The sequence below is a fragment of the Copadichromis virginalis genome, linkage group LG11 (genome assembly GCF_057382275.1).
Source record: "Copadichromis virginalis isolate Kocher_CV1m ecotype Utaka linkage group LG11, C_Virginalis_male_GT1.1, whole genome shotgun sequence".
In the NCBI taxonomy this organism is placed as follows: Eukaryota; Metazoa; Chordata; class Actinopteri; order Cichliformes; family Cichlidae; genus Copadichromis; species Copadichromis virginalis.
The window spans coordinates 14,068,914-14,084,532 of NC_140628.1; the positions used below are offsets into that span (position 1 = coordinate 14,068,914).

The 15,619-nt window shown below is 39.1% G+C and overlaps 1 protein-coding gene across 3 annotated transcripts in view; it reads right to left on the reverse strand.

The window, feature by feature from the left end:
• Positions 1-3,073: 3,073 nt before the first annotated feature.
• LOC146698207 (CUB and sushi domain-containing protein 3-like) overlaps positions 3,074-15,619 on the reverse strand; it is a 259,780-nt gene continuing 247,234 nt past the window's right edge. Inside the window, exons 64-71 of one of the 3 annotated variants that reach the window (XM_085473236.1) lie at positions 10,971-11,150; positions 10,581-10,646; positions 8,583-8,741; positions 8,086-8,198; positions 7,254-7,341; positions 6,512-6,745; positions 6,248-6,389; positions 3,074-5,532 (exon numbers count right to left, since the gene is read on the reverse strand). In XM_085473236.1, coding sequence (XP_085329362.1) covers positions 5,373-5,532; positions 6,248-6,389; positions 6,512-6,745; positions 7,254-7,341; positions 8,086-8,198; positions 8,583-8,741; positions 10,581-10,646; positions 10,971-11,150 — 1,142 coding nt within the window. In that variant the 3' untranslated portion in view covers positions 3,074-5,372. Of the gene's footprint in view, positions 5,533-6,246; positions 6,746-7,253; positions 7,342-8,085; positions 8,199-8,582; positions 8,742-10,580; positions 10,647-10,970; positions 11,151-15,619 lie in introns of those variants that run through there. The other 2 variants (XM_085473239.1, XM_085473238.1) reach the window with 2 other exon arrangements.

Here is a 15,619-nt window from a genome sequence, read left to right on the forward strand (position 1 = left end):
AGTCCATTTTCCAAGACATAACCTTTACATGAATTTTATTGTTATGACTGGCGAAAATACTTCTACTAAAGCCATGATTCATTAGGAATTTGTGTCCCTTAAATATCTTCCAAATAAAGAAGTGTTTCAGGTTTGATTCTTGGTGGAAGACATGGTGGGGAAAAATAGAAAAACCTTACAAATGACAGAAAAAAAGCCTATAGAAGCTAAGAAATAAAATTTTCATTAGCTTTATCTGCGTTTGAGTGCATCTCTCACTAATATTTTACTGTCAGCAGCTTCCCATTTGTATCACGAGCAGTCCACACACCTGAGGACATTATCTAACTTGGTTTAAAATGGTTCATTTACTTCTTTAAAAAAAAGAAATGTATACCAAGAAAGGGGATGGTTAGTCACCTCACGGTTCAGGCCATTAAAGCCAAAAGTTTCACATATCAGTAAACCAGCAACTTTCCTGGCTTCTGCTTCACTCTGTAAATGTAATCTGTTATCCGATGCAGGCAAAGAAGCGATTCCCTCAACAGTGGGCACTCATATCAGACGAGTTCCTGTTGGGAAATCTGGAGCGATGTATAAAAATTTCCATCTATGACGTAAAGTGTCAATATAGCTGGCTGGGAATGTTGGTGAGCCCTTGATGAAAGTGGAGGAGCACCGCAGGGTATCTGAACATCAAAGGGAGGCAGGAACATCCCATCATTGTACCCGGGCATGCACCTCTGCAAACTGATTTTCTTTACCAGTCACAGGCCCACGCCCCAAGACTACCAATGCCTCATATCATAATCAGGACAGAGAAATCAGCTTGCTGCACTAACATGCAAAGTCTTCAGATCTTAATTGTGCATTTATAAGCATGGCGTGGTACAAACTGCAGCAGAAAGCTGACACTGCGAATGCTGTTCTAAGAACAAACAGAAGAGTCACGTCAGTGTTTAAAAGGTCTTCACACGCACACCTAGCAAACACCATGAGTCTTTCTGACATCCTCGACTATGCACGGCTTACTTTACATCATCACCCCTATGGCAAAGCCTGCTTGATGATGCTTCAGTGGAACTTCAATGTAAAATCCTTCTGGCAAATATTTCTAATCCATACACAAATCCCAGGCTTAAATATTAAAGTGCATGCTTAACCTCGGGATGAAATCAAACCAATTCATGTCACTCATGTGCTTGCGGGTTGATTGTTATGAGGCTTCTTCATACATTCCTTATCGAGTATTCTGTGATCTCTGCCTCGCTCCCTTGCTGATCACCTCTACTGTGATACCACAGTTATCTCCTCTCTTCCCAGTAGTATCAGTATCAGTAGGACACTAATGAATTTCTCCTTCGTATAGTTTGTTTTGTTATTGTAATTTGTTCAATTTGTCTTCCTTAAAAGACTTCACAGACACTATTTTCCGCTGTTTTCTAGAAAGGTAGTCTTGTTGACAAATGCACACACTTTTTCATGCATGGTAAATTGAGTTCTTTGTAGGGGAACAGGGTTTGTTTCTCTCAAATGCCTCAATTTTCACATGCATTTTGTAGAACTTGCGCTCTCTCTATTATGCATAAATGGTCAATCATCCAAATTGCTGAAATCCAAAGAATTGTGAAAAAAAATTAAAAATAAATAAAGAACAAAGAACACCTGTTATACATTTTGCATGCAAAGCCAAGTACACTGAAATGCATTTTCATTTTTGTGCCCATTCCAGAGGAAATTTGTAAGAAGCAACACACAAAAAAGATTTGGATCAGTAGAGACAAAGAGACCTTTAAAATCCAGCAGGTTTTTTTCATTTTTTTATTTTAAGCACTGTTTGAAAGTGTAAGACTGCATTTATTGATCACACTGACACATGGCAGACTTCAAAGCTCTAGAGCACAGGTGTCAAACTCCAGGCCTCGAGGCCGGTGTCCTGCGGGTTTTAGATGTGTCCTTGATACATCACAGCTGACCTCCTCAACATATCTTGAAGTTCTCCAGAGGCCTGGTAATGAACTAATCATGTGATTCATGTGTGTTGACCCAGGGTGAGATCTAAAACCTGCAGGACAGCGGCCATCAAGGCCTGGAGTTCGACACCCCTGATCTATCTACTCTATGCAGTCCTCAAACTAAGTACACCCAATGATTCAACAGCACGTAGAACCACGTAACTGTTTTCTGTATGACTTTATCAGTCGCTCACATCACTGTGAAGGAATTTTGTCCGAAGTTTCTTTATAATGCTGCCTCCGTTCTCAGTTTCTCTCATAGTATTTCGACTGGGCTGAGGTCTGAACTTTGACTGAGGCACTGAAACACCTTCATTCTTTTCTTTTTCTCTTGGAGATTTGTTGTTGTGCTTGAGATCATTGTTCTGTTGTATGACCTCGTTTCACCAAGCTTCACATTTGACTGTACAATACTTTGATATACAGAGGAGTTCATGGCTGACTCAATGACTGCAAGCTGCTCAGGTCCTGTGGCTGCAAAACAAGCCCAAGACAACGTCTTGATGATATGGTGTTTGCTTTTCATCAATGGTGCTTAGCATTATCGCCAAACATCTCTGCTGTGGTCTCATCAGTCAAAGAAACATTATTCTAGGAGTCCTGTTCGTTCAGAGGCAACCTCACAAATCTAAGCTCTCATGCCATGTTAAGAGAGAAGAGGCTGTCTCCTAAACAAACTTCAACACAAGCCATACTTCAGTTTATTTCCAATTCTACTGTCATGAACTTTGAAATTTAACACAGTAACTGAAGCAGGTGGGGTTTGAGATCTAGCTCTTGGGTGTTTTGCAGTTTTTCTGAGCATTGCATGGTCTGATGAAAGATGAAATCCACTCCTGGCATTGTTTTAATACACAAACCTGAATGCTCCAGTCCAACAAATTACCAAAGTTTGCGCTTTTATAGAGGTGCTCACACTTCCAGGTAACCAATTCATCAAGTGTATTTGACTAGCAACACCTGGCTGTTACTTACCTCCTTACTTCCTATTGAATCAGGAAGTGTGCTTATTAAAACTTTCTTTACAAAGCAAATAAACTGCAGTTTAACAGAACCAAGCAAATCAGAAATAAGAATCATCAACACATGTTCATTATTTTATATTTTATATATAAATTAACGATTTATACATTGCTGATAAAGAAAAAATACAAATTTTTTTGATCTTACATGACATTTACATGTGAAATTTTACACAACATATTCAATAACTTACAAATGCTTTAATTGCATAAAAAATATATCTCTTTACAAAAGTTTTGTTATATGTACATGTTCTTATTCACAGGTTTTTGAACGGGATAACAACTGTGTGGTACATTTAAAAGCATTCTACTCTACTCCGGAGTCTCTGGGTGTAAGACTGACCGTATACTGTTTTGACCAGATGCATTTATTATTTTTTTTCATCCATAAGAAATGTGAAACTTGCAAAATATAGTACATATCGATAACACAAGACATCTTGCCAAAGAATGCCATCAAGTATCAAAACTGTATAAATGTACAAAATGGAATAGCAATGACAGGAGTCAACGTAGTGGTACAAAGTACTATAGCAGCAATTGCTATACTGGATCACTTTTTGCCAACATGCACAGTTATGAAACTATGAGCTGCTTTTTGATGCCTCGTCACAGATAAACCCTCTGACATCACTCTGCTAAATCATTGCAAACTGTGCAGATAAATTACACCAGTGTGCAGTTTTACTAATACAATATATGTAATGTCTTTCTTAAAAAACACATGCCCATACAGTATTCAAGGCACTGCAATGATGTAGAAATGTGATGACAGTGTCAAATTCTATACTTTTTTTAAAATATTTAAAACATAACTGGTCTTGGATGGGAGTTTAAAATGAATGGTGGTTCATGTTTAAGTGTGCAAATTCTTGTGTATACTGTACATTTGTTGGCAGAAGCTGATGGTTTCAAAAAAAAATTGTTTCAGTGTTAATAAAACAGGCCAAGGCCGTGTATTCATCAAGTGTCTTAGAGTAGGAGTATGAATAAAGAATATACTGACTAAGGCACGGTTTCCCAAAAGAATTGTAGAACACACACCGCTCTGAAAATTAGAGATGATGGGGTAGTTGCGCTTATTTTGTTTTTAAGAGTTACTCTAACATAAGGCTGTCAAAATATTGATTAACATAATAAAAGGCTCAGGCTGCCCACTCACATATCAATTTACTGACTTCCAGGCTTAAATGAACTTCTGGGAAACCTGGCCAGTTGTATGTTCTGTGCAGTGTAGTTATTCTTGACCTTGTTTTTTAAGAAAACCTGAACTAATTAGGCAAGCAACTCCTACTTTGAAATTCTTGATATATACAGGCTCAAGGCCGGGGGTTACTTCACTCCAGATTTGGCTCATTTGGGGCACAAAGTTTTTCTGAGAGGCAAAAACCATCAGTGGAAAACCTAGCTACCAGTTTAATAAGTCCCAAAATCACCGATTCACTGACAAGTACAGAACGGTTGGCCTTGTCAAACTGTGCGAACATTTCAGTCAAAAACAAATTCATTGCAAACATCAATAAATACTAATGCTAAATATATCTCTGGTGAAGAAAATGCACTCTGTTGTCGTCAGAAGCCTAAGCCTTGCCAGTGGCACTCGGAAAAGTGTGCTGCACCTCAGTAATTAAATCCCTGGCCATACATTTCCTCAGTAGGAGGTACCACCCAATTAAGAGGTATAATTGACCATATAACTTTGAACAGACTTCAGCATCGACGCTATTCAAAGAGAGCCTGTTTCTCTTCTACCACTTCATCTGCGCTTACACACCCCGCTGCTTGGAAAACAGAAAACAGATTAGATTGATCAACTCACAGTTGAGAGGCTCCTCACCTCCATGACAGAAAAATAATTCTCATCAGGATGATGTAAGACTAAGACGAAAGCAAACAAAACAGCGTAGATCGGGGCTGTTTTGTTTTTTTGTTTAGTTTTTTCTTTTTCTTTTTTGTTGTAACAGAAAACATTAAAATTTTCATTTGGTATTACGAAATAACCCCTCTATATTTATACTACAGAGTATAAAATACTCTATTTTATCTATATGCCGCAGGCTCTTTTATTTATAAAGCCAACACTCACAGAGTGCAAAAAAACACTTCTCTTCACCAGACTAGGGGAAAATCTGAATAGGTGCGGTACCTACTCGTCCTCACTCTTTCATCTTTTACTTTGTGTATACGATCGATCGCAACCACCTTAAAGTGTTGCTGAAAGTGTGCTTTATGTTTCTGAGCAATTCGGTGACTTTAGAAACTGGGAAATATATAAATATGTCTATATATAGTCACGTGAAACAAACCCGGAGAGGTCGTTTTCTCCGGTCCTTTTTCTGATACTCTATAGACATCAAACCATGGTGCAGATGGTGTTGAGATTGGGGTCAAAGCGGACAACTTTCCCCTCAGCAGCTTTCGTGTTCGTGTTATACATGGGATTCTCAAAAGTGGCCTGTCCATTGTTGTTCTCGTGGACAGAGCATCCTGTGTACTGCGCTTTATCTGTTTTCCTGGGGAGAAAAAAAAAAAAGGATGGAAGGGTGCATATTAGTTAGACATAGTAAGCCAATTATCTACCATCCTTCCAATCATATAAACACTTTTCCATTATCTTGGTCCGGACTGCTGTAGCTGGTAAATGAGACTGAATTGTAATTACTGTTGAAAAGAGCAGTCAGAGGTGCCCTGTGCCATTTCTCTGGTAGGTAACATAATGAGTGCAAAATTTGCATGAGTGCAAAATGTGCATGCTATGCTCTGAGAGCTATTCCGTTTAAATTAAGGGGAAATCCTTCCATCTGCACACAATACACACCCTGTGCATTACTTACACGTGTGAACATATAGCAAATTACGCTTTGTATGAAAGCCATTCTCATTAAAAAACCTAAAGCATGCTGCTGTGTAATACACTTTAGATGGTAATACGTTGACTAATATTGCATCAGGCTTTGAAGTCTCTCACAAGTAAGTTACTGTATTGAGTGAGGAACTTTACTGCGATAAAGCAGACTCTGGAAGTGGGCCGCTGTGTACCATCCACTACTGGCTGCAAATGTGAAGACATCTAGAAATATCTGGGAGTCTATAACTTTGACATCAAGTGTGTAGTAAATTACTAAAGCTCAACCTGGGAACACAGACTCTACATTCTTTCACATGTGGGAACCAAAGAGATGTCCACTACGGCAGCTAGTGTGGCAGAAACCAGGGTCCACTACGTACCGCTGCTTGTAGAGATAGAAACCGAGGCCTGCAAAGATGAGAGCAAAGAAAGGCACGAGGATGGCGACAGCGACAGAACTGCTGTTGGTGGAGCCGTTGGTTTCAGGGTCGGTGAGCGTAACGTTCTCTCTCACGCTCAAACCTGCGACATGGCAAACACAACATTTAACCAGAGGAAATGAAAAACAGAGACTGTATGCAGGATATGCATTGGAAAAAAAAATGCAAAGAACAAAATAGAGAGACAAAAAACCAGAATGATACATATCTGTTGGTGGTAATGACGACGATGATGAAAATCATAAAGCTGGAGTTGGAGACACAGCAGCCAGATGATATCCATAATGATCATACTGATGATGATCACTGTGACTGCTATAATCTCCTGGAGACCATCATATGATGATGGCAGCGTTAATGTAGAGCACACACAAGTGAAGGGCAATGATGGTGGAGTGGATAATCTGCTGCTCGCTGTATGGTTGAGGTAAGAGGTGGCTGAAAGCAGGTACGAGGAGTAAGGCACTTTAAGTGTATGAATGCTGCCAGTATAATAGTATAACAGCCATATTATTCATATAGTATCTCAGGTAGTAGTTGAGTTTTTTTTAAATAATACTTTACATGAATGCCTTTAAAAGTGTCTTTGGTGCATGTGTGCTGGAGTTAAGTGTCCTTCTCCAACCTCTTCAGCTCAGATATCGAGACAAATTTAGCCTGTCACGAAGGAAAGTGACAAGCAACAACCCCCCGCTAAGGTTTAAATACCTGGGACTGAATTAGACTCTTGATTTTGAGGTGAAACATTTTCAAAAAACTTAAACAAGCTCTTAAGACTACCATGACCTGGATGACTGAGAACCTACACAGATATTCCACAGTAAAGTTTGAAAATTCATGCAAATTAATCATACACAACATGTTATTAAAAATGGAAAATGATTAGATGGATGTGTGACAGATGGCAATGAGGATTACTGTATTGGAAGGGGAAAAAAATGCATACCAAGTCGCTGTAGCCCAAACTGTCCGTAGTCTTTACTCTGTATGAAGCCTTGGAACACATAGCTACCGCCCTCAGGCTCAGCTGAAACCTGGCAGAAATGCATAACGGAGGTCTTGAAAAACAGTGCTTTGTTTCATCTGCATAAATAAAATCTGTGACACATCTGTTCTACGCATCATCAAAAACCTCTGCTATACCGTATTTAGCACGACAGCCGACAGATTCTGTCGTGCTACATTCAAAAATAACACTCTTGTTTCTCCGAAACTCTTCTGCAGAAGCTGTGAGCTATGCTATCAATAGCTCGGCGGTGTGCAGTTGCCTGTCAGTGGCTGTTATTAAGTGGACCTTGAAGTTTATTTTAGAAAAAGAACTTCAAATTTAACAACCAAAATGATTCTGCAGTTGTTCCGGGTCCCTTAGATCTCAGATGTACGTCTGAGCTTATTCAGCAAATTGTCAGTGTAGGTGCAGCGAAATGGTTTGTACACCGCGCCTGATGCATCTGAGGTTGAGCCAGTGTAAACATGCACCAGCGGGAACACACAGTAAGCCGAGAAATTACTATTCTGCTTGTGAGCACATTCTTTTCTCATATGTTATGATTTTTTTCTCTTGGCACTCTTAAGTAGGATCACAGCAAACAATAAGGACACAGCGGTTTCATTAAGTCCAGGGGAGGCTTATTTTTGGCTTCCAACTAGTTATAGCCCATTTCTCTCGTCATTCTATCTGTCTGACAGACTTAATAAAATAAATTACAGCTGCAGCGCCTGCTTTTTGTTCTCCAAAGATTACTTCCCGTGTGATTCAAATTCCTGTTTACACTCACAAATCCGTCCATTGCCCAGGTCTCATCAGTAATCCTGCTCAAGGAGCTGTGGGCCACTGCTCTCATCTGGTACAGCAGGAGCATTAGCCGTGCCTCCTGGCGTTTGTAGACTCCTACAAGGTAAGGACAAGAAGAGAAATGATGCGAGTAAAGAGATGAGGCAATGAGTGTGGCAGAATGATAAAAGCAGAGAGAAGCGAGCGGGGAAAATGAAGAAAAGCCGGAGAAGAAAAGAAGAGGTGAGAAAAGAAGAAACAGCTGGGGGAGGAGGGGAGGAGACGAGTGACTCTTGAGTGGGCAGTTAGTCAGTCACTCGCTGCAGACTGATACATCCGTCTTTAGTGCCAATAGTTAATTTCCACTCTCATGCATGAGATCATTTGGTGATTGACTGATTGACATGAGGCATCCTCAAAATAAATGGAAGTGCACACAGATTTGTTGAGGGGCGGTTAGGGGGGAGGATGTAGAAGACAGATGATTTATTGATGACTCACCAGAGAGCAGAAACTCCATGCTACTGTCTCTTAAAGTTACATTGACTTTTCCCGTTGTGGCATTAAAGCTGGCGACTGTTAAAGTCATTGGCTGCTTTTGGCCCTTGTAGTCATATGAACCCTTCCAGATGAAATCAGGTGCAAAGACGTCATCGGGAACTGTGGGAAAATGAAACCTCGCTAAGTAATGTCAAAACATTTTGTCATTAAAAAAATTACATCAAATTAACTCCTGGGGAACTACCGGTTCAAACACGTATATTTTAAACATCAAGTCAACATCATGGTTGTAATTCAAGCCGACTCCAACGCTGCAAAAGGGTAATTAGAAACGGCGTGGAATCAACATAACAGACAGCTGATAACAATCTCGTCATTCAATTTGAATATCAAGTTCCTTATATGCTTTGACAATCTCAGCCAGTGATAATTAAATACAATTTTAAAGCGATAACTGTAGGCTTGCTCTGTGAAATCGGCAGAAACTTTTAATATTATGCAGTGGAAAAACTTCTTCTAGCCTGCAAGAACGCAGAAAGGTGACGCTTTGTAGTTAATAGCAGGAAAAAACATTAATCTTGGTCTGAATAATAACCTAGTAATTACTGAAGAAGTGGGACTTGGTAGCTTGGGTCAATGGTGGTCACTTAATTTGTGTAAAGATGAGAATTGAAAATGCTAAAAAATAAAACAGAAACCTCTTTTTTGTGTTTTGCACAGACCCCTGGACAGATTTTCTTCTGTGTTTAAATGTCTTAATGCACTCTACTTTACTTATTTTTTAAAATTTCAATTTAGGCTTCCTGAGTAAATATGAACAGCTTACCTAGCCAAAGTATTTAGTATTGATAACACAAGCCTTGATGATACAGCCTTGATATGTGCAGGCTTTACTGACAACATTTGAAGCAGCCTCTTTAGTTTTACAGTGATATGTTGGTATATGCTACGTGCTTATATCTAACATGGACACAGTGATGGTGCCTACAATACAGATACCATGTTAACAATCTTACATTATGTTAGCATATCAGAATCTGCTGAATAACAGTTCAAGTACAGTTGAAGCTGACAGAAAAACATAATAGTAAAGAGCTTTAGTGCTCAGTAAGAATAGAAAAGTACTAAATAAGTACCAGTCCATTTGGCAAGGATGAAGGCTGTCCTAAAGGTCTGGAAAGAACCTGGCAGTAAAAATACAGATTTCATTCCGGGAGGAAGCTTCATGTTGGAAAGCTTCATGTTTGAACCACATATGCATCACCAATTAATTACAATTTCTATTAGCATATTCTAAACGAACACATTTAAAATTTTTTCTTTAATGCGTTACAGTGCTCTTCGATGCTCAAGGCAAATTCAGAGACTTTAGTATATTTTCATCATAATTACAGCATAAATTTACATGCATGTATTGTGGTACAGTTTTACAAGTAATTACCATGCTGCACCATTTTCTATTACAGATGAAACGCGTCGTACGTATATTATGCGAATATCGCTCCCTATTATGACCTGTTAATTTTGCCTGGAACAAATTGGATTTAAATCTTGTTTTGCAGTAATTATTTGCTCTAAATGACTCTGAAAGAGGCATATATTGAAATGGAAAAAGGAAACCTGCTGTATTTGTAATATAGCCACGGACAAATATGCACCACGCTCTACACCAATAATTTTCATCATTTTAATAATTCTCCTCTACGGCGGAACCTATAACCTGCAATACTACGCTACAACACTAGGTTTTGTGCAAGAGGCAATACATAATTATTATTTATGTGATCTGATGAAGATAAACATTGCTCACACTATGCAGAGTGCATACAATGAAAAAGGGCGAGCGTTGGTTGTACGGAGATGATTTTTTCCTGCTGTTTAAGAAACAAAATGTTTCTGTGCAGCAGTTAATGCCGAGCCTATCAAACGGCAGATGCAGTACAGGATTGTCGACTTCTGCATGTATTAAATGGAAAGCTCGTACAGTTCAATACTCACCGTTTATTTTAGGGCTTGGTGTTCCCAGTATATGTTTGACAGTTTTCTCATGCGATTTGGAACCGGCTGAAAAGAACATAAATATATCTGTCACAAAGATATTGTGATACGCAGCAGGGTCTAACAGCTGGAGGATGTTTCCAAAACAAATAGCACTCAGCTGTAACATACTGCCTGCATTGTACTTTTCCCTCTTTTGCTAAAACCTGTGGTGGCTATGCTCTAACGCTAACATTGATGAAACTTTGAGAAACTTGCTGGCAGTTATACGATAGGCTCACAGAACGCACCTCGTTATTGTTTTGGATGATTTATCTTTAACTCCAACTCTTTCCCTTCTTACCACTTTTTCAATCATTTGCCCCCCGCAGACCTTTGCCAGCCACGTACCTCTGCACACGGGCACCTTGCCAGTCCAGCTGCCGTCGGAGCGGCAGACACGGTGCTCTGAACCTCCGGAGAGGAAATAACCTGGCTGACAGGTGTACACCAGGGTGTAGCCGTACGAAGGCAGGTCTAGACCCATGACGTCAGCGTTGGCTGGGCTCCGCGGCTGCTTGCAGGAGTGAGCTGGATATCAAGCAGAGGAGCAATGTGTTAGTACACACACATTCACATCACAATCCCAGACATGCATACAAATAGAGTCGTGCACCACACACACACACACACACACACACACACACACACACACACACACACACACACACACACACACACACCTCAGAAAGATGTACAGATAGAGAAAAGATAATTAAGCTCTCACTAGGGGGAGGAAGAAGAAGATACAGGGGGTGGGTGGGGGTAAAAAGGGAAGTACGCATATCTTACAATTTAATTGAGTGCAGGCAGCTATTAGGAAGCATGCTGATACTTTAATATGTTTATGTTTCTGTTCTAATATGAATACAATCTTGTGGGTTAGGATATGCACTGCTTAACTTTACACTGAATTTTCCTCCAACGTGAGCGGGAGCCAAATTATATCCAAACCTTAACTGTGTCAGCTACCGGTCACAGATTGCAAGCAATAAGGAATGCCTGCATTTAAATGCTATAGCAGTGCAACACAAGGTCTAGGTGAACTCATTGTAATTCAGCTAGCAGCTGAAAACCCCCCAAAACATTTGGAGGTGTTTGTGTATATCTTGAAATAATCGAAAATGTTCAAGGGCAGGACCGAGCTGGTCTAAGCTCACTGGTGTCCTTGTGGGAAAGAAAAGTGCTGAAGCAAACGTTGTTTTAAACCTTGTGAGAGCGTACAGCATGAGAGCGTGCATGTACGGTGCAGCCTGGGCTGACTACACTGAGGAAAAAAGTGTGAGAGCTCCATGACAACGAATGACCAACCACTAAATAGTTTGTCATGTTTTATTTGGAAAGAATAAAATTCAGAAAGTGAAATCTCCCATCCACAAAAGTGTTGAAATGCGTTTTGTCTCCTGTCTTCTGTTTCCAAAAAGTAAAACAAAGCAGGGAGAAATTTAGGATAGCATTTAGACGAATAACAAACTGGGGGCAAACACTGTTATTGTCGTGTTGCCAAAACACCAGTGTCTTATTTAGTCTGAATTAAATATCTGAATACACTGATTACACTTAGCTTAAATTTTCACTTCAACAGTCTCTCCCTACAAAACAAAAGTTTATGCAAATCACCCTACAAACCAAAAAAAAAGCTGAGCATTCAGCCTCTGAGGCATCGACCATAATGTGAAAACAGCGAAATAATTTTGCAGTTTGTGAGTGAAAAAATATGTTGCCAGCTGTCAAATGGGAGACAGCTGCAAGTGAGTCACAGTACCAAATCAGTTCTTCATGGCGTCTTAATGACATTAGTGGCAATAGGGTGTGGAAGGGATGCCAGGATGAAACCCAGTTTGGGCTTTATGAAAGACGAGCAGACTGCTGGAAATTCCTCTTTCTGGATATTACTGCTGCTGGTGTTTGAGAAATGTTCAAGTAGTATTATATATGTGGGTGAGTGTGCATGTCTGCAAGCACAGTGTCCATTTTCTAGGAAGTTAAAGAGGCCCGTGAAGGTAAAGGTTGTGTTGAAATTTAGCAGAAAGCTCATCTAATGCATCATATACTTATAACTGGATGTAACAATTTAGCATGCATTAGAAAAAACTGTTTAAATCAACCGCGTGTGCCACACAGAACTTTTTTAATGAGGTGGTTTTTATTTACACAGTGCAAAAAAAAAGAGAAAGAAAAACCAAAACTACCTCTTTCAACGGGTTGTAGATATTAAAGCTAGAAACATAAAGCTATATTCCCTCCCTACTGCCTGAGGACAAGTCTAAGTAACTCCTTTAAAATGACTGTCAGCATATGTCCAGTGTGGTGCACAGTTTGTAGACCATGAATACTAAAGGCACTTACAAGGCCTGTGAATTGTACCAAACACATATCATGTTCCTCATCAGATTCAGCTGACAGTTTATTTACACTTCAAACGGCACAGTGGGCTTTACTTCTGAGATTACAAGGAGCCTCAAAGAACAGTTTTTGTGTCACACGACAACATGCAATGTTCTTCATTCAACGCTGCTATCTCTTAGCTATGGGGCTAGGGATACAGACTGAGAGGCAGAGGTAGATAGAGGCAGACACAGAGAGACAGCCATGCTGATGGATTTCTGTAAGGGACAAGAAGGTCAGCCAGCTTTAGTAACAGCAGGCCACGGTCGATAGCATAAAGTTAACTTTTAATCTGTTACAATGTTTTCTTTTCTTGTAACACACAACTTTATTTATTACAAGCAATCTCATTAATCTGTAGACATACATACAGGTCTTTCAGTTTTTCGATTTATTCAAGTTTTTTATATATTAGAGAATGAATAATAATATTGTTATATAACAATATAATCTGATAGAGATAACAAGAGTAAGAGCCAGGAATATTAAATTCTGACTTGCGTCCATTGCATCACTTGCATTAAATGTGTTGATAATCCCTCCAAGTTTTTGCTTTTGCCAGCTGTATAAGATTGGTTGGCTTCACTTTTAAATCCATTAAGTGGCTTCACAGTAACAGAGGACCATTTAATCATAGAGAAAGGTATTTTAGAGGATTTATGACTGTGTTTTGACCGAAGGTCACAACAGAGTGTTGGATCCACACAAAAGCACTCACACTGAAATACATATACATAACCACTAGGGGTGGGGGAAAAAATCGATACTGTGTAGTATCGTGATATTTTGTTTGCTAATAATGTATCGATACAGGGACAGCAGAAATCGATATTTTGTTACAAAAAAAGTTTTTGTGCTCTGACTTTAGAGCATGTTGATCAGCTCCTTTTTCTGAGCAAGAACCCTGACATTCCTTCACTGTCCAAATGTGTTTAACTTTTTTTTGGCAGCAATAAACATGACAGTTTACTTATTTTAATTTAAGACATGTTTAATTTTAATTAAGTTTAAAACTTTTTTATTTAATGTAAAATTATATTTTGTTTTAATTTACTTTCAAATTCTTCAGTTGCTGAAGGGGCTGCATGGTTTTCATAAATTGCATAGTTCAGAATAGCTATAATTGTACCAGATGGTTGCATTCAGTTAAGTTGGACTAGACTGTAATACAAACCATTCAGTTTGTCAACAATAAAACTGACTGAAATGAGAGAAAGACTGAGTGCGAGACTTTGATATTAGATAAAATGAATACTGATAAAGTTTACCTTTATGTACAGAATCTGAATATCGCAGATATTTTAAAAAAAAATCGCAATAATATCGTATCGTGCATTAAGTATTGTGATAATATCGTATCGTGGGATGTATGGTGATTCCCACCTCTAATAACCACTGTTTATCCACAATGTTTTTTGGGCCAGACACCCCACTGGGCCTGTGTAACCATCTCCAGGCATGAACGCATAAAAAATTACTTGGCTGTCATTAATTTACTGGACAATGATTTGCAGTTTTATTAAACCAAAATCTTTTTTTTGTATCTCCCATTCATAGCAACCACATGCACTATTTAATGACACATGCTATTGCAAAAAACATTCAGGCTGCTCAGTCCTAATGCTAGGAGTTACAATTATGAACCAACACAAGCAAGTTTAACTAACAGCACAGCACACAAGTTATTGTTCAGGTCCCTCCTGAATACATCATTTACCTCTGGGCTAATGACAACAGCAGAAGCTAATTGGAATCTAGTTAACAAACCTGAGGTTCAATCAATGAAGCTTGATTGGAGGTGTGGGTTAGAGCTACTGTGACTTATAAAAAACACATCTCGAGTTTTCTATTCACAAGAAGCCTGCGCCAGTGTGAACTGTGCCATAGTGAAAAGAGATTCTACTTGCACAAAAAAATTTATATGCATGACCTTCAGATTTAGAGAAGTCTTTCAATAAAAAATATTAGGAAAACAGTGTGGCATGAATGCATGATATCTGATGGATGTGATGCTGCCTGCCAGTTAATAAGCTAATGTGCCACAAAGTTTTATGGCAAGCTAACCTACTGACGATTAGAGTATTTAAATGACCAATGTTAATGTAGCATTAGGCTAAGAATGTTTCTCAGTCATTTATTTTGAGGGTCTTTCCTTAAACTGTAGGGTAAAAGATAGCGGTGACTGCCAAACATAAATTCTGTATTCTAAGACTGTGTTTTCAATTCCAGCTAACAATGACAAGAGGAGGTCAGGGGTAAAATCAATACATTTTTCAAGCCACTACAGGTGATGGAACAAGGCCAGAGAGCAGCTCCTGAAAAGTTGCAACCACAGTAGGCACACCCTGCAATGAAACTGCACCTGCTGAACAGCCCAAGTCAAGAAAATAAAGCAAAAACCTTAAAACATTGTTTTTTTTAATATATTATTTTATGCCCATTCAAGTAATTGTGGCTGGTGGGATGTTCTGTTGGTACACAATATTCAAAAAGGTTGCTCGCAGCTTCTTGAGGACTAATCAGTGCAGTAATGTGCACGGCGGGAATATTCAGGAAGCAAATCAAATCAATATCCAGTAGGCATAAACATGGCTTATATTTTATTTTTCACT